Source organism: Theobroma cacao, chromosome 6 (genome assembly GCF_053813885.1).
Source record: "Theobroma cacao isolate CCN51 chromosome 6, ASM5381388v1, whole genome shotgun sequence".
Lineage (NCBI taxonomy): Eukaryota > Viridiplantae > Streptophyta > Magnoliopsida > Malvales > Malvaceae > Theobroma > Theobroma cacao.
The window spans coordinates 22,621,614-22,642,793 of NC_142644.1; the positions used below are offsets into that span (position 1 = coordinate 22,621,614).

The 21,180-nt window shown below is 33.8% G+C and overlaps 3 protein-coding genes across 7 annotated transcripts; all 3 read left to right on the forward strand.

The window, feature by feature from the left end:
* Nucleotides 1–37: 37 nt before the first annotated feature.
* Nucleotides 38–6,629, forward strand: SGB1 (Major facilitator superfamily protein). Of its 3 annotated transcripts, none has more exons than XM_007024136.3 (15): nucleotides 38–618; nucleotides 1,211–1,355; nucleotides 1,846–1,957; nucleotides 2,044–2,111; nucleotides 2,188–2,320; nucleotides 2,735–2,834; nucleotides 2,945–3,057; nucleotides 3,310–3,403; nucleotides 4,152–4,305; nucleotides 4,399–4,542; nucleotides 4,626–4,699; nucleotides 4,783–4,871; nucleotides 5,246–5,360; nucleotides 5,838–6,022; nucleotides 6,298–6,629. In XM_007024136.3, exons 2-14 carry the CDS (start codon nucleotides 1,262–1,264, stop codon nucleotides 6,018–6,020), a joined length of 1,473 nt encoding a protein of 490 aa, XP_007024198.1. In that variant the 5' UTR covers nucleotides 38–618; nucleotides 1,211–1,261; the 3' UTR covers nucleotides 6,021–6,022; nucleotides 6,298–6,629. The 3 variants fall into 3 exon arrangements, with proteins under 3 accessions (XP_007024198.1, XP_088663819.1, XP_017979396.1); XM_088807693.1 differs by having other exon boundaries at nucleotides 1,237–1,355; XM_018123907.2 differs by lacking the exon at nucleotides 38–618 and adding an exon at nucleotides 673–787.
* Nucleotides 6,630–8,200: 1,571 nt separating this feature from the next.
* On the forward strand, nucleotides 8,201–10,364 carry CCMH (cytochrome c biogenesis protein family). Of its 2 annotated transcripts, none has more exons than XM_007024138.3 (4): nucleotides 8,201–8,360; nucleotides 8,852–9,041; nucleotides 9,695–9,826; nucleotides 9,920–10,364. In XM_007024138.3, exons 2-4 carry the CDS (start codon nucleotides 8,898–8,900, stop codon nucleotides 10,121–10,123), a joined length of 480 nt encoding a protein of 159 aa, XP_007024200.3. In that variant the 5' UTR covers nucleotides 8,201–8,360; nucleotides 8,852–8,897; the 3' UTR covers nucleotides 10,124–10,364. The 2 variants fall into 2 exon arrangements, with proteins under 2 accessions (XP_007024200.3, XP_017978125.2); XM_018122636.2 differs by lacking the exon at nucleotides 8,201–8,360 and adding an exon at nucleotides 8,422–8,641.
* Nucleotides 10,365–12,703: 2,339 nt separating this feature from the next.
* Nucleotides 12,704–20,637, forward strand: AAE13 (AMP-dependent synthetase and ligase family protein). 2 transcript variants are annotated; one of them, XM_088807734.1, is made up of 17 exons: nucleotides 12,704–13,213; nucleotides 13,499–13,671; nucleotides 13,758–13,934; nucleotides 14,475–14,646; nucleotides 14,771–14,859; nucleotides 15,319–15,387; nucleotides 15,548–15,601; nucleotides 15,827–15,934; nucleotides 16,418–16,516; nucleotides 16,707–16,799; nucleotides 16,924–17,001; nucleotides 17,667–17,768; nucleotides 18,164–18,254; nucleotides 19,371–19,444; nucleotides 19,615–19,791; nucleotides 20,212–20,265; nucleotides 20,378–20,637. In XM_088807734.1, exons 1-17 carry the CDS (start codon nucleotides 13,030–13,032, stop codon nucleotides 20,420–20,422), a joined length of 1,839 nt encoding a protein of 612 aa, XP_088663860.1. In that variant the 5' UTR covers nucleotides 12,704–13,029; the 3' UTR covers nucleotides 20,423–20,637. The 2 variants fall into 2 exon arrangements, with proteins under 2 accessions (XP_088663860.1, XP_088663861.1); XM_088807735.1 differs by having other exon boundaries at nucleotides 12,705–13,213; nucleotides 13,499–13,662.
* The last annotated feature ends 543 nt before the right edge of the window (nucleotides 20,638–21,180 follow it).

The window sequence follows — 21,180 nt, forward strand, 5'->3', positions numbered from 1 at the left end:
ATAATGGAAAAACGCCATGTGAGGATGAGGTGAAAAGATCAGAATTCCCACCACACTGACTTGATTTTGACACACCAACTGTATCCCAACTTTCTAATTCGTTGTTAAACAAAAGATAAATCCCATACCTTTCTAATTCGTTAGAGACAGGACACGTCTGCACCGCCAAAAGCACCACACCTTCCCTCTCTTGTTCGTCTCCCCGCTTCCAACAGCATAAGTAAAATAAAATAAAAAAAAATAATTAAAATCATAAGCACCAGCCGCGCACGTTAGCATGGACCGCTGGTTGGTTGTTTTTCCTCCTTCCCCAAAAAACGGTTTCGAATTCCTCGCTTGGATTTCCTTGTCTTCAGTTGAAAGCTGACGCTTAAGAATACTGACGCTTTTCCAAAAAAAGAGAGAGTGAGAGTGCGTATGTTAGCAACAATCATCAGGCACCTAAGCCCCTTCCTTCCCGGTGCAATATAGCGACCTGTCTGTTTCCTTCTTCCCTTTTTCTCCTTTCGCCATTTCTGATTCCTCTCTTCACCTCATTTTCAAGCTCTTATCTTAATAAATTCTAAAATCGCCATTCTGGAGCATTCCCAAAGCTAATGCTCTCATTTCTAATTACAGGTATTTATTTCTTCCTTACACGACGTGTCGTCTTTGTGTATATACTCAGATGCTTCTCTATCTTTGAATTCTGTACTTTTTTGGAACTAAATATGTTTGCTTTCCAGTGTTCTTTTTCTTTTTCGCCTTGAATCTTTTCTTTCTCTCTTCCAGTCTGAAGCCAAAAATGGTGAGAGTTTCTTAAGTTTTGATCTTTGCAAAAACGGTGCCGTTTTTCAGCTCAATCCAACTCCTCCTCTGTTCCTCAATCATTGATCTTTTTATTCTGTTCTGTTCTTTCTCTGTTGCTTTGATCCCCTATAAACGACAACGTTTTGTTTCTCTTGCTTCAGGCGACTATTCAGTTTCTCTCTCTCTCTCTACATTCTAACAAATTCTGTTTTTTCTTTTTGTTTTTTCTTTGCTTGTCAGTTTCTAAAATTTCTGTTATTGTGTTAAGTACTGTACCAGATCTACAGTTAAATACTATATCTATAGGATTTTTTTTAACATTTCCGATCTCTTTATTCTTTTGATCTCACAATCAGTCCAACTTAGTAGTTTGATGAATTAATTTATAAATAGAAGTGCTCTCTTTGATTTTATTTTGCAGTTGACAGCAGAAAGTTTTGTATTTAGTTCTGGAGACGGTGCCTATAATAACATGGCAATGCGAGGGCGACACCTCGATGCTTATTCCATGTACAAGCGTGGTTCCAAGGACTATATCAATGCCCATGACAAAGAACAAGGTTCAGGTATTCTTCACTTTACTTCATTCTTTGTTATTTTTTTTAATAATTGCCTTCGTTTGTATGAAAAAGGGGATTAATTTTGGTTTAATAATCATTAATTTATTTAGAAGACACTTAAGCAAAGGTTTTTCATTATTGTTTGTGTTTTGAATTGGGTGCTAAAAGTTGTATTTTTAGTGATTAAGATAGTAATATAGTTAGCCAATTTATAACCTTTTAAAAAGTGCAAGTTGCCATGAAGTTGAAAGTTTTCTTTTTCCTTTATGTTATGCTTTCCTGTGTTATGGGTTTATTTATTACCTCATCGCATATCTGCATGAGTTTCGCTCCAAATTTGGAATGGCTTGAAGTCTATCTTTTTTTTTTTTTTTTTCCATATATTAGGATGGGGAATATTTATATGTTATAAGCATTTTCTGAATGAAAGTTGTCTGTATTAGTTTCAATTGTACAAGTACTGACAGTTTACGGGTTCTCTATGTGGGCTTTTAAGCACGTTTGCTGAATGGAGCGGGCAAAGATATTGGAAACCCTTCTTGGAACCGTTCGCTCCCACATATACTCGTGGCAACCTTATCTTCCTTGTTATTTGGTTACCATCTGGGGTGTGTTCATTTTGGGAAATCTTTTGTTGGAATTTCTGGAAATCCTGGAGATACTGTACTCTTAACGTTTGCTATTATTAATGCAGAGTAGTTAATGAAACACTTGAAAGTATGTCACATGACCTTGGTTTTCATGGGAATACCATGGCTGAAGGTACTGGTGTAAGAATCTGTTGTTCTTGTCTTATTTGAGAAATTGCTCTAATTTGTTGTTTTTTGTTGAAATCAAGGTCTGGTTGTAAGTACATGTTTAGGGGGTGCCTTTGTTGGATCACTGTTCAGTGGTTCGATTGCAGATGGGGTTGGGCGTCGCAGGGCATTCCAGCTATGTGCTTTACCTATGATAATTGGGTCTTCAATGAGGTAATTGCACATTTTTCAATTCACCTTAATTTCAAGCATTTGTGTGCTAAATTTATCTCAAATTGGCTGTCTATTAGCCTTGAATGCTTTTTTATGATATGTCTATAAGGGTTTATTCAGAAAACTTTTGCAGATTTTAGCTCATTTTAATATTCACAAGGCAAAAATTCAGTTTAACTAATAAAACTTATGTTGCTAATATCCATCACCTGCGTTTAGAGTGCCTGAGAGATATTGTTGAGGAATGTTGAGTCCCTCCTACCTTTTTCATTTAGTTCTCATAAAAGCAAATTAAATTTATACAGAATAAGTAAGAGGTACTCCTTGGCGGCTTGCTTGCAGTCTTTTAAATTGATAATCGTAATAAAGTTCCTCATTCTACATGCTTATATAATTCCAAAAATATTCTTGCAGTGCAACAGCAAAAAACCTTTGGGGCATGCTTCTAGGGAGGTTATTTGTTGGAAGCGGAATGGGTATTGGCCCACCTGTTGCTGCTCTTTATGTGACAGAGGTATAAGAAAGATGGTTAATATAATTTTTTCTGTGATATTGCAGGGTCTTTTCTTCTATTCTTTCCCTATTTTCACATGGTATATTGATTCTTTTACTATCCATGCACAGGTTTCTCCAGCTTATGTAAGGGGTACTTACGGAAGCTGCACTCAAATTGCTACGTGCCTAGGATTGATGGGCGCTCTATTTATTGGACTCCCTGCTAAGGAAACTGAGGGTTGGTAAGAAACGATAAGTGAATTAGTAGTAGCTTTAGAATTGATAATCAACAAAAGTTGTTTTAACTGTTATTTATGGCTATTTGAAGCAAATTTTACAACAAGACCGTCATCGCCACCACTATAATGATGTGCTTGGTGGCACATTCTCTTTTTCAAAAAAATGTGACCAAAACAACATATTTCACAACTTGGTATTGTGCTTTGGTGGCACATAAATTGATATCATATTCCATAACTGGTTGATGTGGGCAGGTGGCGAATATGTTTTTGGGTATCTGCTGTTCCTGCTGCTATGCTTGCTCTTTTTATGGAGTTTTCTGCAGAGAGCCCTCAGTGGCTTTTCAAGGTCATTTGCTTTCCCTTCATATTCAGTTATAAGGATTTTACATTGTTCTTCTCTTATTGCGTGTTCAGCATCAGTTGAGCTTCGCCTTATCAAACAATATTTAGATTCAGGTAGAGATGCAAATGTTATTAAAAATTAGGAAAAAGAAAAACAAAGTTCAAATTTTGTTTACATTTTATATTAGTATATTCTCTGGAACTGTGAACATTCGTCTACATATATTATGCATAAGCACTATTACTTGAAAAACTAAGAGGCAATTGCATTAAGATATAATGATTTGAATATAAAGCCATTGTGCAGTTACATCTTTGTGAAAAAAAAAAAAATCAATTTTCACTTCCTGGATTTAGATCTGAATTAAATATGTAAGTAAGATCTTAGATGCACCTATGTTGCTTGTGCTCTAGGTGTTGAGAACTCATTATATTGTTTTAAACCAAGTCTTTTGAGGCAGAAATTTTAATGTGATGGACCACAGGAGAATGTAATATCCTGACAGGGAAAGCAAGGCTCAAGTCAGAGTTGTAGATTATGCTGACTGCCACTATTCTAACATCATCTCTTCTAGGATGGGGAATCTCAACATTTTTTTTTTTTTTTGCTTTTAGTATATGCTCATTTCTCCTTTATCTATTGTCAAAAAAGAAGAAAATGAAGATATGAGCAGTTTGATATCCTTTCTCTTTGTTTATCTTCAAGTAGCCTTTCTCAGTAGACTCTTATAAACTTTATAAACTTGCTTCAGAGAGGAAGAGGTGCTGATGCTGAAGCTGAGTTTGAGAAACTTTTGGGTGGACCATATGTCAAAGGCGCAATGGCTGAATTGTCAAAGTCAGATAGAGGGGATGAGGCAGATACAGTCAGGTTCTCAGAGCTTCTTTACGGCCGTCATCGTAAAGGTGCACATGCTAATAATTTGCAGTAAGACTTATAAGTCATAGTATCTATGTTTTTCGTTCTAAATGATTACTTGTTAATTTCTCCATTTGCAGTTATTTTCATTGGGTCTACCCTTTTTGCTTTACAACAGCTCTCTGGTATAAATGCTGTATTCTATTTCTCATCAACTGTCTTTAAAAATGCCGGTGTACCTTCAGAGTCTGCAAACATATGTGTGGGAATTGCCAATTTGATAGGTATAAATGGCTACATTACCAAGTATTTAACTTACGCATCATGGTGGGGTGTTTTGTTTAGTGTTCTGTTTATACTTCTTCAGGATCATTTGTTGCGTTGCTTTTGATGGATAAACTGGGAAGGAAGTTACTTCTCATTGGAAGTTTTTCAGGCATGGTAAGGAAGAAAAATGTTTGCAGGTCTTTTGATACAATTTTGATATTTTATCTAATCTACCCTTTATGCTTTTGTTTTTTCAGGCAGTGGCTATGGGTCTTCAGGCAACTTCAGCTAGTTCCTTAGTCTCGAGCAGCAATGAAGTTTATATGTCTGTTGGAGGCATGCTGTTGTAAGTTTTTAATCTTTGAATAATAAAATGTTTTATTTTGGAGTGGAGATAAGCTTATTAAACCTCAAGGCTTTGTGTCACTTGGGATATTTACAAATATCTGCTTCATTCATCATGAGATGATGGATATCAGACTGTTGAATGCATTACAATTTGCCACTCGAGAAAAATGCATCTTAGGACATGAATGGGTCATGTCTAGCATAAACTGCTTAAATAATTTTTTTCTAGTTCAGTGGTGCCATAGACCATGTTTAAAATGTACCCTGTTACAGGCTTTAATGAAGGCTATTCAAAAGAAACATCTATGTCTAGCAACTTCATTTTGTGGGGTGGCATTCTCTGAATACAAACTTGATGATGTGACAATGCAGGTTTGTCTTGACCTTTGCAATGGGTGCTGGGCCAGTCCCTGGTCTCCTCCTATCAGAAATGTTTCCTGGTCGGATTAGGGCAAAGGCAATGTCAATTTGCATGGCTGTCCACTGGGTAACCAGTTTTAACTCTTCTTCCTCTTACATTCTGCTGCCAGACAAGGGATTTTAATTTTTTCCCTATTTTGCTACAAGTTAATCAATTAAAATTGCCTGAATATATATATTTTTTGAAAAGAACCTGAATAGATTGTTAGGTATCTCAATCAATTGCGGGTAGGTTTTCTTTTTATTGGTTGATTTTGTAAATTTAATGCTGTTGGTTATTTAGTGAAAGCATTATATTAAATCTAGAGGTCCCATTGGACAGTTTCCTAATATCTCCTAGTAGTGATGCTTTTATGGTAGAGGTGTTGGTTTTTTTTTTCCTTAATTTTGTCTCGTAAATTTGCAAACAAGCACTCATAATCAGTTTAAATGCATTTGGAATTATGATTAATGGTGAACAGACACTTGACCATGGTGCAATCTCTCTCTTTTGTTTCTCCTGCTTTCCTTACCTCCTGTGACTGTCTTTTGGTCTTTGTAACAGGTGATAAATTTCTTTGTTGGCCTGTTGTTTTTGCGGTTACTGGAGCAGATTGGACCATTAGTCCTGAATACAATTTTTGGCACCTTTTGTTTGCTGGCAGTAATTTTTGTGAAGAAAAATGTGTTGGAAACTAAAGGAAAATCACTTCAAGAGATTGAAATTGCATTTCTTCCACCAGAATAGAGGTATATCAGTCTCATCTAATTTTCTGAACCGTGTGAACTTAGTACATTAAGGCAAAAGTTAGGTCAACCGATCTTTAGTTCAAAATTAGTTTGAGTATGGTTGTGGGACTCAAAACCCCTGTAGTTTCAGTCAATCAGGTTGTCTAGTTGCCTGCTTTAAGGTTGTGAAAGAAACTTGGAAATGTAAAGATTGCTAAAACATTTAATAGTTTAGAGGGAGGGAGTTTGTACAGCTTGATTCTGTCCGTCCTTCTGAATATGTGGGCATTTTGCAGGGAGCTGCTGAATATTAAGTGGTTCAATGCACCCATGTCTCTTGTATCAAATTCTGCCTGGATACAAATACAAAGATACAGACTTTGCTGAATGATGTCATAGATGGAGTAATTGGAAAGAACACATTCATTCAGTGCTCACTCTCCAAGGCCCATGTATATTCTATGAGCGTTTCATTTTTATTTTTTTTCTTTTTGTGGTCTTTTTAATACTGGGTGAGCACATTTCCTGCTGGAAATTAATGTAGCATACACATCCAAACGGGTTTTCACACGGAATAATATGTTCAGCTTCAATATAGTTAATCAATGATAGAACCTCTTTTTTTGAAGTGTCTCCATGCTCTTATGCTTTTGTTGTTAATGAATTGCTTATTTTGATTCTGAATTCTGTGAAAGAAACTTGATTTCAGAAAATGTAGTCAATATTTTTAACACACACTTACAGGTGCCTGTTAGTGGGCAGGTAATGAGGTTTTTGGAAGTGGTCAAAATCAAATCAAAGGTGATTTACTAGATAGTATAAAACAGAGGTTTAATGGTTCAATGATAGCCTCTGTTTGGTCCCTGCAAATGTATTATTATTGCACACAAAGCATTCTCTTTGACAACAGCATAAAACTATTTGTTTTTGGTAGAAGGAAAAAGCAATCGGTAGTTACAACTGCTAATTACAATTTCATCGAAGAAGAAAATTAATTACGTTATGTTGTCTTATTTTTTATCATTAAAATATTGAATTTGTTACTATCGTCGCGAAAAACTGCACAAAACAATAGATCCGAATCCTCAGTTGTTGAATTGGCAATTCAAGAAAGCATAACAAATGTCTAATGTATGCTACCTGATTTATTTTGTTGTTCGTTGTTTTTGTAGACTTAGTCAAAGGTTTTGGGACTGCTACCATATTTGGGTCTTGCAATTGCTTTTGTAACTACACCACTGTTGATGGTCTTTATAATTCTTTTTAAACTAGATTTGATTTTTTGTAATTAACATGTAATTGGTTTGTCTACTTTTTTATACAAATGGAAAGTTAAAACAATGATATCAGTTTATTATACTTTTTCTTAGATTGCATAAACATATCAACAAAATAAAAAGATTTTCATATTATAAGTAAAAATTGCATTCCATTACAGTGTTTCAAGATCTTCATATACTTCATATACCATTCCAGTCTACCACCAACATTTCCATATGTAATATCAAACAAAAAATGATAAAATATTCAAAAAGTCTCTATATTATAAAGATTTTTTCAATCTAATTCTTATATTATAGAGTTTTATTCAATTAGTTTCTATATTTTGTAATTTGATTTGTCTATGATGTGACAAAATTTTTTTTTGACACATTAATAGTCAAATTGAATGGAGTTAAACAGAAGATCCAATTGTATAAAATGTCAAAGTATAGAGGTTATATTGATCGGTTTTTGAATGGAGGGGCTAAATTGATAAAAAAAAATTACAATAGAGGAACTTCTTAGGTAGTTTGACCTATTTCAATAATAAATTATTAGTATTATTAAAATTTTAATGAAAATTAAAAGATTAAAAAAGGAAAATGAAAATAGAGAAAAAATAAAAAGAAATTAAATTAATATTTTAATATTAAATCTTAATATTTTAAATTATAATTTAATAATAACATATTATTAAAAAATAATAAGTTCTAAAATTTTATTAAATTATAATAAAGAGAATTTTTGTCATTTTTGCTTATGCTTTTATTATTTCAAAACTATTCTTATTAATTAAATATTAAAATATTCTTATTAACCAAACATTAAAATATTTCGAGAATGTCGATTTTCATGGAACTAGCATTTCATTCCATGAAACTATCGAACGAATAAAGGGCCCTAATTCCTAAACGTGGCGGCTTTCTAATTCGTTCCCACGAGTGCCACTGGCCACTGCCACGTCCTTTCCAAGTTTCCATCAGCATCAGCTCGTTTCAAGGGGAACAGAGCTTAAATTAAACCCTCCTCAAAACTCTTTCATAAGCTAAACCTTTATTCAAATTACAAGCTCTTGAATTGATCATTAGTCAGTGAGGTATTCTCTTTTGTGTTTGTGTCTCCTTATTCCTACTACTATTCTATGCTTTTTTTTTTATTATTTTGTTTCGATGACCCAGAAAATATAGAAAATGGAAAAGAAACCTGAAAAAGTTGGGATTTTGAGTTGATAGATAAGTCACACAAAAAGAAACCCAAGTGCTGGATTGTAACTAAGACAATGAAAGACTTTTTTTTTTGGTACTTTTAGCAACGGATTAGCTTCAGTTGAATGAGGTCTGTTTACTTGATGGTTGAAACTAAATCCACCCTTTTTAAGTAAGTTTATAATCTTTTTGCTTTTTTGATTTTGGACTTTGTGTTAAACTAAATCATTCGATTTGTAGAAGAGGCTTAAGAGAAAGCGTGTGCATATGCTGTCTTTTCTGGTTCTTCCTTTTTCCTTAAGCAAAGTGTTTGATAAAATGCTTCAATGATGACAAAGAAAGGCCTAGCAAGTTCTAATGTTGCCCATGTATTTATCTTCAGGGTGTTTTTGACACTTTCTTTGAAACTGAGGTGATATATATTTACAATGGAAAACAAGGATGGTGAGGTGAAGAAGGCACAAGTTGTGGAAGCCAGGGCAAGAAATATCAGCCACAATGTGCGTTGTACAGAGTGTGGGAGTCAGTCCATTGAAGATTCACAAGCTGATATTGCAATTCTCCTCAGAAAGGTATGATATTTTATCTCGTCTAAATGGTAATGTAAAAAGCCAAGATGTTTCTTTCAGCATAGGCAATCAGATGAATTCAGTGCTTGTAAACAAATTTTCTGTGTTATAATCTCATAAAAAGAATATTTTATTTCTTGTTACAATTTATCACTTGATTAGTTGTCAAACCTCGAATTACATAGATTATACACTTGGGACTTTTCTAAGGCTGGCGGAGAGGAGGACTGTTTATAACTGTGAAATTGTTACTTGAACTAGTAGTTTGTGCTGTCAATGGCTTGCTTTTCAGATATTTGTTAACCTCCAATCCATAGATCTCCAATTGGACCAATTCTTATTGTGTGTAATAATGAACTTGTGCATGTCCCAATATTCCTAAAACCTTCTAACTCTCAGCATTCCCTGAAACTCTAGTGTTGCATCTACCTGTTCTTTACTCTAAATAATTAAAATTATGAACTGTGATTTGGGTAGCAAAATCAACCTTTTCTAACTTTCTCTTCAGAAGATAGCTTTGTTCTGTTTCTCTAACTTCTTATTGTCTGTTTGCCCTTGTTCTCTTGTAGCATCATTTCTGTTTTTCTGTACTCCTGTGGTTATCTTATTGCAACTTTGCTAATGAGCAACTTTCAACCTGTATTTTGCTATTGCAGTTAATCCGTGATGAGATTCGATCTGGAAAGAGTGACAAAGAGATTTATAAAAAGCTTGAAGAAGATTACGGGGAGACAGTACTTTATGCCCCTAAATTTGATCTGCAGACTGCAGCCTTGTGGCTATCACCGGTCAGTTTAAGATCCTAAAAGGATTGTCTGATGGTAATTGTTAATCTTTTCCACCTTTCGAAATTAAACTAAAATCAAAGGTTTTGGGGACAGCTTCTTGTTGCTGGTGCTGCTGCTGGGATATGGGCTTACAACAAGCACAGGCAAAACACTAATGTGCACATCATGGCTTTGAACCTTGTTAGGGGTGTTCCATTGACCCCAAAAGAGAAGGAAACTATGCTAGACCTCCTCACACCTCCTCCTCCACAAGGAGTCACTCCTTCCTCCCTGTGGAGTAGGTGGCGAGGTCAATGATGTTCTTCTATTTTCTATGTCCATTTCACTGGACCTTGAATATACATGTTGATGAGAGTTTCATATTTGCTTGATGTAAAATTCAGTACTGTAGTCAACAATCAAGATCACAACTGCGCAGTGAAGATAAGATTAGTGGAAGATCTTCCAGCTGAGAAACCTTGTATTATTTCTTTCAATTTCTGAAGTTAATAAGCTAATTAATACTATCCTATTGAAATTATAAACGTTTTGTTAGTCACATCGTGTTATTCTTTAACATGTATTTGCTATCAAAGTGTAAAGTTTTGATTAATTCATTTGGTTTGTTTCAACAAAGTCTGTACTCAAAGGACGAAAACCGTTTATTCTCCCATGCAAAGTTTTGTGTTGCCCTCTTCAAAACTATTGACCACCGTTATCCCTTTAATAATGGTCCGTCCATATACTACGATTATTATACCACTAATTTTACCGTTTATAGTATTCAAGATCGGTGCTAGGGATCATCAAGGTTTTGTATTTTTATTTTAATCAAATAGACTTTTATAATTAATAGTTGATTATTATTAATTAAAACACCACATGTCACTTTATATCATATAATGCTAATAAGACTTGTTGATATGTCATAGTGAGTAGTGGTGTGACATAATATTATGATCATGTAGTATTTTTACTTTCTATCTCAATATCACATCAATGTTGTGTGTGTATAAAAAATATTAAGTGACATTTTAACTAAACGACACTTAATCAACTGTCAATCTATGGACTTATTTGATATAAAATAAAAATACAATGGATTTTTATTGAAAATAAAAAAAATAAAAGGTTGGTTTGGTAACAGTAAAATAACTTATTGGAGGAAAATTTTTTGTGTAAAATATTTCATAGAAAATTTTATATTTTTTATTGTTGGATAAATTGCAAAAAAACATTTTCTATTGTTTGAATTAACTTATTGAAAATATTTTTCATTATCACTCATAACCAATAAAAAATCGCTTAGACCCCTTTCAACACCATTACAATGTCAAAAATTTTAATGCGAGATCAAACTCTCATTAGATGAGAGTGGATTGTAAACATAAATCAAGTCAAAATCAAAAAGTGTACACACGCAAATCATAAATCAAGGTAGAATAAAAAAAATCAAACCAAAAAATTAAAAAAGAAGAAATTATGAAAAATGACCAACCTCATAACACCAATTAAAAAATAGCTCATAATATAAATTTAACTATTTTTACCAAATTTTTGTCATCACTTAACAAAAATGTCCTTAGAACCATTTTAGATAAATTAAACTATTTATCACAATTTCTCTTTTGATTTCTCTCTCCGATGTTGGTTTACTGTGCTTTTGATTTCTCTCTGTTACCATCTAACTTTTTCTAATTTTATCAATTTTTCTCTCTCACGTTCGTCTGCTGTGCTCTCAATTTCTCTCTCTCATCATTCAACTCTTTCTAAATTTACCATTATGCTATCTCTTGTCTATTTCTAATCATATCATTGTTGATTTACAGACCAAAGAGTAAAAATGTCATTAATGTATGTTCTTGGATTTATTGATTTACATTCATGGAATTACAAAATTAATGGGTTAAAGTTCTATAAGTAAAATCTGTAAATTAAAACAATGCTCAAAGTTGTTACATTCCTTACTTGCATGTAACAATTCTAATACATTTGACATGTAACAAATTTATTGAATACGACATGGTTTAAAAATAGTAAGTAACTTAATCTCTATTTTTGTATTTTATTAGGATATAAACTCTTGGAGTTAAATATCGTGTAATAATTTTTTTTCATCATAGAGTGTAATAATTTATTTTAATATACCGTGTAACTTGATTTCTATCTTTTTATTTCATTAGGATATAAATTGTTGGAGTTAAACATCTTAAACATGATGTGTAATAATTTTTTTTTCAATGTAACAATGTTTTTCTCAACATGGTGTATAATTTGGTTTCTATCTTTATAATTCGCTAAGATATAAATACTAAAAGTTGCACCCGAGCATTTAGCTTAGTGGTTGGTGCATAATCTCCATACTTTAAGAGTAAGGTTCGAATCTTCCTTCATCCAATTATATAAAAAAAAAAACTCTAAAAGTTAAACACCTTAAATATGGTGTGTAATAACTTTTTTCAACATAATAAAATTTTTTTAACGTGTCCTGTAACTTGATCTTTATATTTATATTTCGCTAGAATATAAACTTTATGAATTAAACATCTTAAACATTATATGTAATAATATTTTTTTAATATAATATATAATAATATTTTTTTAACATGACGTATAATAATTTTTTTTTAACATAACATAACGTGTAAATAATATTTTTTTTATGAGTTTTCTGAGTTAATCTTTTTGTCAGAACGCTTGTAAAAGTTGCATCTCAGAAATTGCCTCCGACTCACAATTGAGGAGGTCAACGACCATTGTAACAGTTGATTCATAAAATTTTTTCCATTTGAATTTCATTTTCAGTATACAAAAGCCGTTATGTCTGAATTTTATTAAATAATTTAAAATTTTCTTAAAATATTATATCAAAATAAAATAAAAAAAAAGAAAAAGAAAAAAACAAAGCCACCTGGCGAAAACTTGCTGGGAAATTTGATACGACGATTCCGACCCCGCCAATGGCAACTACATTTGTGAGCAGTAGTTGCGCGCCTATTGAGCTCATGAGTACCGACCATCGCCGTGCAAATCTCCGTGCGAAACAGCTCAGAGAAAAATCTCCCCCACCAATCTTAATTCTTAGTACTATTATTTACCCGCATTTCAAACCGTAACTGAATAAACAGCTCATAAAGAAAAGCCAAAAAAAAAAAAAAAAACCGAGAAAGAAGAGAAACCAAGATTTGTCAGCCAAATTTAATACAAGAAGAAATAGTCAGTAAATGAGGGGGAGCATCATCTCCTCATTTAAAGCCCTCAACTACAACTCCCTAATTCTACTACCACGCCCCTGTCTTTTTAACCGCCACCGCTTTCTTTTTAACAACAACAATTACTATTATTATCTTTATCCTTTCGTCAGACCTCCTTTCGCAAGCGCTTCCTTCTCTTCCTCCTCTCACTGCTGTAAGTTCTCTTTCTCTCTCCTTTGTTTGGTTGCTGAGAAGATCTAAAAGAAAGTGGTGGAACTTGTTGGGGTTTTTCTGTTGAGTGTCTGTCTGGTGTTTGAGGAAATGAGTGACTCAGCCTTGATCTTTCTCAAGATTATGGTTTTTTTATATCATAAAGTTACTTCAACTTCACTTTCAACGGTTTCAACGGAATTTTACGCGATTTAAGAGCTATTTGACTTATCTAGATATCTTACTAAATACCCTTCAAATTGTTCTGTTTAAATTTATCTTTTGGCAGCGGGATCGGAATCAGGTTCATTCATGGAGGTGGTTAAAGCAGCTTGTAGGCGAGGATCATCTGCTGCGGACAGAATAGCAATTCGAGCTGATCAAAACAGTTACACTTACACGCAACTCGTCTCCTCTGCGTTCAACATATCTAGGCTGTTATCCAGCAGCAACGTAAAAACCGTATGCTTTGGGTGCACTTAATATAAACAAACGTGGCTATTGAATTTTAAATAGTTTATTAAAACTTATTCTTTTGGTGCTTTCAGAATGATGGAGTCAGTAGTGGGCATGGAAATCTTGGCGGAGCTCGAATTGGTATTGTAGCTAAACCTTCTGCTGAGTTTGTAGCTGGAATGCTGGGCACTTGGTTTAGTGGAGGTGTTGCTGTTCCACTAGCCCTCAGCTATCCTGAGGCTGAGCTCTTGCATGTTATGAATGATTCAGTATGACCTGAAAGTACCACTATTTTCCCATTTTGTTAAGTTGCTTGTTGAATGATGCTTGTTAATTGCTATTCTACTTCCTTGTTATTAGATGTGCCACTATATAGTTAAATATTTTGTGTATAAGCTATTGCTGCCGAGTAGGGAACTATTTTACTGTCCATAAGCTATGAATCCCAACCACTGTATTATTTATGTTCAAATTTGCATTTGTCTTTAACCATAATAAGGTTTTGTAAGCTTTTCAAAGAGAATTTTGCAACTTGATGTCGGAATAATCTGTATAAAGATAAAATATACAATTGGATGATATTTGGTGTTAGCTGGTAGGAAACCTAATCAGACTAATAATAGATGTGAAGTATTAGCAATGCTATGAATTCAATAACATATGGTGAGGAGGAAAATACCCTATGAATGCCGGGAGTTGTTTCCTTTCGTGCCACCCTGCATAGTCCTCATTTGGAATTGTTTTTTTTTTTTTTTATAAATTTTTAAATGTGAATTTTTACTCTCTCTTTTTTTTTTTTACTGTATTAGGATATATCTTTTGTATTGAGTACTGAAGAGTATCGTGAAACTATGCAAAGTGTTGCTGCTAGAAGTGCTGCACAGTTTTCTCTTATTCCTCCTGTTCCCAGTATTTCCTCATCCCCAAATTTTACTGATCAAATACAAATTGGGGAGATAGAAGCAGAAGGAAGTTTGATAGGTAATATTTAGAACTTTGGTAGGAGTAATTGTTTACCTTTCTGAGAATTTATAATATTATATCGTTTAGTGTTTGGACAAATTTTTCCTCTCATACTCCTGGTTTTTCATTTTCAATGGCGTAGGTGAAAATCCAGCATTGGTTGTCTACACTAGTGGTACAACCGGTAAACCTAAAGGAGTAGTTCATACCCACAAGAGCATCACTGCTCAGGTAATTTTCTAAAAGTTTTTGTGTAGCTAATAATTTTTTAACATTAACACGCGAATTTATTTGTTTGATATTCACACTGCTGTAATTAGATTTAAAATCTAGAGTTTTTCTGTGTTTAGGACCTCAATTGTGATATGCCATACATATACAAGCATGTTTATACAATCTCTATATTTATGATGTCAATGTTTATCCATAGGATGTAATGGAAACAAAATAGAAATGTTTTTTTTTTTTTTTGGGCTAACTGTTTTCCAAGTCACTTATTGGAACATAGATTCCTTACTATCTTGCATGGAAGTGGTATTATGATGTATGCCCGGAAATAGTAATGCATTTTTGAAACTGATACCATAATGCGACAGTGAACTTCTTGACTTTCTGCATTTTCTTCATTTTTCTTTTCTTTTTATTGCTGAATTTGACTTTAACATTTTGACAACCTTTTCTTGATTTCAGGTGCAAATGCTGACTGAAGCTTGGGAGTATACATCTAGTGATCAGTTTCTGCATTGTCTACCACTACATCATATCCATCAACGAACATTTATATAATTGAAATAGCCTGAATTCTTCACATTATTGATCAAGCATGTTTCTTGATGATACTGTTGTTAACTTCTTGGTGCCTATGTTAAATTCCTCATTTGAGAATATTGCCTCATATTGATCCTTAACTCACACTATACATGTTCATGGGCTTTTCAATGCTTTACTTGCCCCTCTGTATGCAGGCTCAACAGTAAGCAATACTAGTTTATGTCTCAGTTTCTGATTTTTGGGTTTTTCTTTTTACTGTTCTTCTTCCTTAAGTTATAAGTTTCTCATCCAAGCACTTATTTATGCAACAAAAGTGCTATATGACAGTTGTTATTCAGTTGGGTTATAGTAGTTATTATCATATTATTTCTGGACATGTAATCAAACTATTATTATTGTTGTAATATATTTGCTCTTCTTGTTTAAGGTTGAATTTATGCCAAAGTTTAGTGTGAGGGGAATTTGGCAAAGATGGCGTGAATCATACACAATAAATGGGAGTAAGGCTGATGATTCCATTACTGTTTTTACAGGAGTAAGTGTAGTTTGCACCTTCATCAGTTCAGTATTTTAACAGGGGAAATTGTTCTAGTACAGTTTAATCTTGTCTTTGTACAATCATAGAGAATCATGGTGCTCACTTGTCAGTTTATTTTCGAGTACGTAAATCGGAAATATATAAAACACCTCAATTAGACATTGGTATTTGGTTATGATTCTCCCAATATGAGGAAAAACTTGTGAAAAATTGAATGGACCTTTGCTGAATGTGCCCATGTCCTTAACATCCATACGCAAGTCTGAGCTTGAAGCTGCTGCTCCTTTTTAAAGTTATTCAGTTTCTTAATTCATAAACTTTCTTCCCCAAAATTATATTGTAGCATGCAGATTATAGGGACAATAGCACTTTGTTTTTCCTTGCATAATCCTGTGTCTGTCATCCAGCATTCTACAATGTCATGCTTTTCAGGAAAATAGTCTGTAGATGATAATTTATGTTGTATTTTATAATGCATAGGTTCCAACCATGTATACTAGATTGATACAAGGTTATCATGCAATGGATCCAGAGCAACAAGCTGTATCTGCCTCTGCAGCAAGACAGTTGCGTCTTATGGTTAGTTGCCTGGAAAGCTCTTCCCATAACATGTTTGCTAAAATTTGGGTAGAAGTACAAGGTGCTTTCTTCCCATTTGCAGTCTAATTAATCCTTTACAATCTCTTTATTGCCACAGTATATGTCAAAACCTTGTGATCAATTGACTTGAGCTCTAAAGATGGTAAAATGTGTTTTTTTTTTTCTTCAGATGTGTGGCTCCTCTGCACTTCCTCAACCTGTCATGCAAGAATGGGAGACCATCACAGGACACCTTCTTTTAGAACGGTATGGGATGACTGAGGTAAGTGATCTCAAATTTAAGAGCTTTTTCATGTTTTTTGTTTGCTTCATTCAACAATTCATTGATGTGGTCTGTCAGAAATGTTCTTATGGTTATGCTGTTTGGCTGGACTGGATGTATTCAGTTTGTCATGGCAATATCAAATCCCTTAAGGGGTGCACGGAAGGCGGGAACAGTTGGCAAACCATTTCCTGGAGTTCAGGTTAGGAGGATTTGTTGGTTATGGTATCCGATTTTCATAGTCATTGTAGTTTGAAAAGTGGATATACAAGGGCTTTAAAAGGTGATTTGGGCATAGTTGCTTCTTACTGTTGAACTCTTGGATGCAGCAAAAAGAGAAAATAAATTGCAACTTCATAATAAATAAACAGCTGGCAAAGTGAAGTATTCATAATAAATTATTAATAAATAAGGGAAATTTTGGGCAAAATCATTTTGCTTCCTTCGTGCAGAATGAGAATATAAGGGTCTCTTTGACTGTGGAAAATTGGTTTTCTCCAAAGATGCTTTCAGAAGTTGGACATTGAGGAGAAAATTTGTTTGAAGTACAACTTTGCACCTCCTAGAAAACCCTGTTTTACAATGTGTGCCAGGGATAATCTTTGATTTTTTTTTTTCACTTTTTGTTGTTAAATTCTATCCTAAATTTTCTATATTACTTGAGAAAACATGGTTTCTTGTATGGAAAATGAAGTAGAAATTGGGGACAAAAACAAAGATAAAGGTTAGAAAACATGTCATTTTCCACTTCTGAGCACAGAAGAAACATTCTAGTGAAACCTTTTTTTCTCCAGAAAGGTTACTATCTACAACTTTCCTTCCATGGATTTTTCAGATAATTGTTTTCAATTTAATTATCTCTATCAGGTCAGGATTGCTGAAGATAAAAGCGGGGGTGATATGATGGGTGTGGGTGAGCTTTGTGTTAAAAGTCCTTCATTGTTTAAGGAATACTGGAAACTTCCTCAGGTATTTCTTGTAATCTAATGGAATATTTTCTCGTGCTCCAGTTTTTCATTTCTCCTTTATCAAATATACTCATTGCTTTAGAATTTTACAGAATTTCTCCAAATTCAGATACAAAAAATTCTTTTCTGGATTTCCAAATTAAGCTGGAATTTGGTTCTCCAATTTTATTTCTTACAACTCTAGTGGAGGAATAGAAGTTGTAGCTGCCTAGTATTGTTGCTGCTTTTCTGTTTTTGAATTTACGGATATGCCCCCCACCCCCCTAAGTCAACAACTAAGAAATGTGTGAGATTTCAGCTAGGCAGACATATCTATGAGATGCATTTTGCGATTATAAAATGCTTTAACTACAAGGATGGTAATTTCATTCAATTTCCTTTTCTTCTTGAATGTAGGTAACTAAGGAATCATTTACTGATGATGGGTTCTTCAAGACTGGGGATGCTGGTAGAGTGGACGAAGATGGATACTATATCATTTTGGGACGTAAGGAGATCTAGTTTCATGTTGTTGAATTTTCATTTGTTTGTTAATAACTTATGCACCATTGCTTAATAATCTTCATCTTTTTCCTTCCTAGTAAAGAATTGATAATAAATGACATGCATTTTAGCACTTCCATACTACACAATGTTTAACATGCTCATCAACTGATTCTCCTGGTTGTTACTGTCAATACATTCTCCCTTCCCTCCTGTGGGATGTGGAATATGTCCATCTGTTTCCTCTGTTGTTTGGTTGAACTCCAACAGTATAGCTACAAGTTTTTGGTCAAATGATCTCCAAAAGAAGTTAGGATGATGATAGTCCGATGGACTGTGTTGAGTCTAAACTAAATTTTAGCTGTAGGAACCTAGAAAATATCATCTCTTATGGGCTTCAGCTAAATCGCCATCTTTCTTGATTGTGTTTTGGATTGCTAAAATCTGAGTCCAGAATTCACATTTATCTACCTGGCTAACTTGTATGTCATCAGTCCATTTTGACCAATCATTTTATGAATTTTCTAATGACTTTTAGTAACATTTTTCTGTAGTATCAGTGCTGGCTTTACCTACACCCTTTAATTCTATATTTTCATGGATATAATTATTTCAAAATTCTAAAACCTCCTCTTCCTTGTATAGGCCCTGTTCCCCTGTTTTGCTGGCCATTTTCTTTCCAAAGAATGCTTCCAGTCCTCTTGTCTACCAGAACAGACTAATTTCATACTTCATCAAGGATGTTCATATTTAATTTGATATGTGTAACATGTCTATCCTATGTTTTCCGAAGAAGAGAAGTTGGGCAGGAGATTACAACTTTTGAGTGTTTTGTTCCCTCCTGTCTTTGGTGAACTATAATGGCTCAAACTATGACAAAGGGACAAATGTATGCTATGGCTTGTTGATTTCTTGTTATATACTCCTTGATTTGACCTTTGGTTCTCCTATTCCTTCTTATAAACTCTGATTCCACTCTCTGCAATTTCATTTCCTTATAGTAATTGTATGGATGTGAGTTTGTCCCGTTATTTCATGCATGACCCAAAAAGCGTGTAATCATCTGTATTGCTACTTATTCTTGTTCATGCCTTTTTTTATTTTATGTATAATTTGTCAGGTACAAGTGCTGATATCATGAAGGTTGGTGGATACAAATTGTCTGCCTTGGAAATTGAATCAGTTCTTTTAGAGGTAACTACTTGTCCTCTTGTATTCCAATTCTATGGGTCATAAAACCCCTTTCTTTGCTGTCCTCAATACTTGTTCTCTCTCTCTGGAAACAGAAAAAAGGCCCCCATCAGGGTTGGGGTGGGGTGCTTAGACAATTATCAATAAACCAAAAGTGTCCCTTTTTTGTGCAGCACCCTGATATAGCAGAGTGTTGTGTGTTGGGCTTACCAGACAAGGATTATGGAGAAGCTGTATCTGCAATAGTGGTGCTGGAGTCTGAAAGAAAAGGGAAACAAGAAGACTCAAATTCTGCTTTGAGTTTGGAAGAGCTTTGCACCTGGGCTAAAGACAAACTTGCTCCATACAAGGTATTGCAGCGTCACTATCTTTTGTAAATTTCTGTCTCATTTTATACCGAACCATGATCTCTGGACCTTTGAGTCCACTGTCATCTTAATTTCTATTGATGTCATTATTAACTGGAAGCCTTGTTAATACCATCTTCTAAAGAGTGAGGCTCTATTTAGGCATGTAGTTTGACCTTTAGAAATGGCTTAGTGAAGTTTCGAATCAATAATCAGGCATTTTTGAGGTTTCAACCAATAAGGCTATATATACCAAAAGTATTAGCTGAAGTGAAAGCTTTTACATACCACCAGACTTAGATTTTATGAAGTTAGCAGGACAGTATTCCTCCCATTTTGCACTCTCTCATGAACCTGAAGTTCGGTTCCAAACACCGTTTTTATCTGTTCTATATTAATAATTATCATGTGTCTGGTTTCCAGCTACCAACAAGATTAATGTTGTGGGATTCTCTTCCTCGTAATGCTATGGGAAAGGTGAATTTCTTTTTGACTTTTTGTGTGCTAGCAACTGTTTCTTTTGTTGTCTGACAGTCAACTTGCAAGGTAAAGATTTCCAAGGGTTTTTAATTGAGATGTTAAATTCCAGGTGAACAAGAAAGAGCTGAAGAGACAGTTGGGTGGTGAAAAGTAAGCTGACCTTATTGTAAACTACAATAAAAGTGAGAAGCTTATGACGGTTCCCTTCCTTGTGCCAAGCTGTGAAATGACAAATAAGATATAATTTTTTTTACAGATTTACTTAATTTTAACTATTTTATGCGGCCTTTTTGAGGGAAATCAGCTGTTTATCTTCTGTAGCTGATTCCCACATATTTCTGAATGAAGAAATTGTTTTTGAAGGGTAAATTTTTTTGTTTTCTAATGCTTGGATTCGTATCAGATTTGATTAACCGACATCTGGAAGTGCTTTTAAAATGTAAAAGAAGTGAGAAAATTAATTGGCAAATGGAATACCATTTAAACTAAAATGTAGTTTCGAGAATTGCATAAATTTGGTTTTCTTTTTACAAAAAAAAAAAAATGTTGTTCAATTACATAAATTAAGTTTGTATTGTTTTTCCATAACAAAGACTCGCTTTGTACTTTTTATTGAAACAATCTCAATCTTAAATTGTGTGGAAGAAAGCAATTTGCCAAACTATAAGCAGGAAAAAGTAATTACAAGTAAAGGGAATTTAATTGGTACATTAAAATTGGCTTAAAAGTACTGAAAAATTTTAAATGGCATAGTAAGTTGACTTAGATTACCTTTAAATTTTAATTAAGGTCTAGGATCTAGTTTATTATTTTTTTTAAAGCTATTATGTGGTTGAATATGTGAAAACGAATAAAGTTGAAGTTATTTTTTTATGTATTATCTAAACTACATATTTATTCTGATTTTGATGC

Excerpts from the sequence above, each read along its gene's own strand:
- SGB1 (XM_018123907.2), top strand. Across the intron at positions 4,306-4,398 it reads TTACGGCCGTCATCGTAAAG|TTATTTTCATTGGGTCTACC; the intron begins GTGCACATGCTA and ends CTCCATTTGCAG. Across the intron at positions 4,872-5,245 it reads TCTGTTGGAGGCATGCTGTT|GTTTGTCTTGACCTTTGCAA; the intron begins GTAAGTTTTTAA and ends GTGACAATGCAG.
- AAE13 (XM_088807734.1), top strand. The coding sequence starts at position 13,030 with ATGAGGGGGAGCATCATCTCCTCATTTAAAGCCCTCAACTACAACTCC. Across the intron at positions 14,647-14,770 it reads AGCAGAAGGAAGTTTGATAG|GTGAAAATCCAGCATTGGTT; the intron begins GTAATATTTAGA and ends TCAATGGCGTAG. Across the intron at positions 15,388-15,547 it reads TGCATTGTCTACCACTACAT|CATGTTCATGGGCTTTTCAA; the intron begins CATATCCATCAA and ends ACTCACACTATA.
- CCMH (XM_007024138.3), top strand. The coding sequence starts at position 8,898 with ATGGAAAACAAGGATGGTGAGGTGAAGAAGGCACAAGTTGTGGAAGCC. Across the intron at positions 9,042-9,694 it reads TTGCAATTCTCCTCAGAAAG|TTAATCCGTGATGAGATTCG; the intron begins GTATGATATTTT and ends TTGCTATTGCAG. Across the intron at positions 9,827-9,919 it reads CAGCCTTGTGGCTATCACCG|CTTCTTGTTGCTGGTGCTGC; the intron begins GTCAGTTTAAGA and ends TTTTGGGGACAG.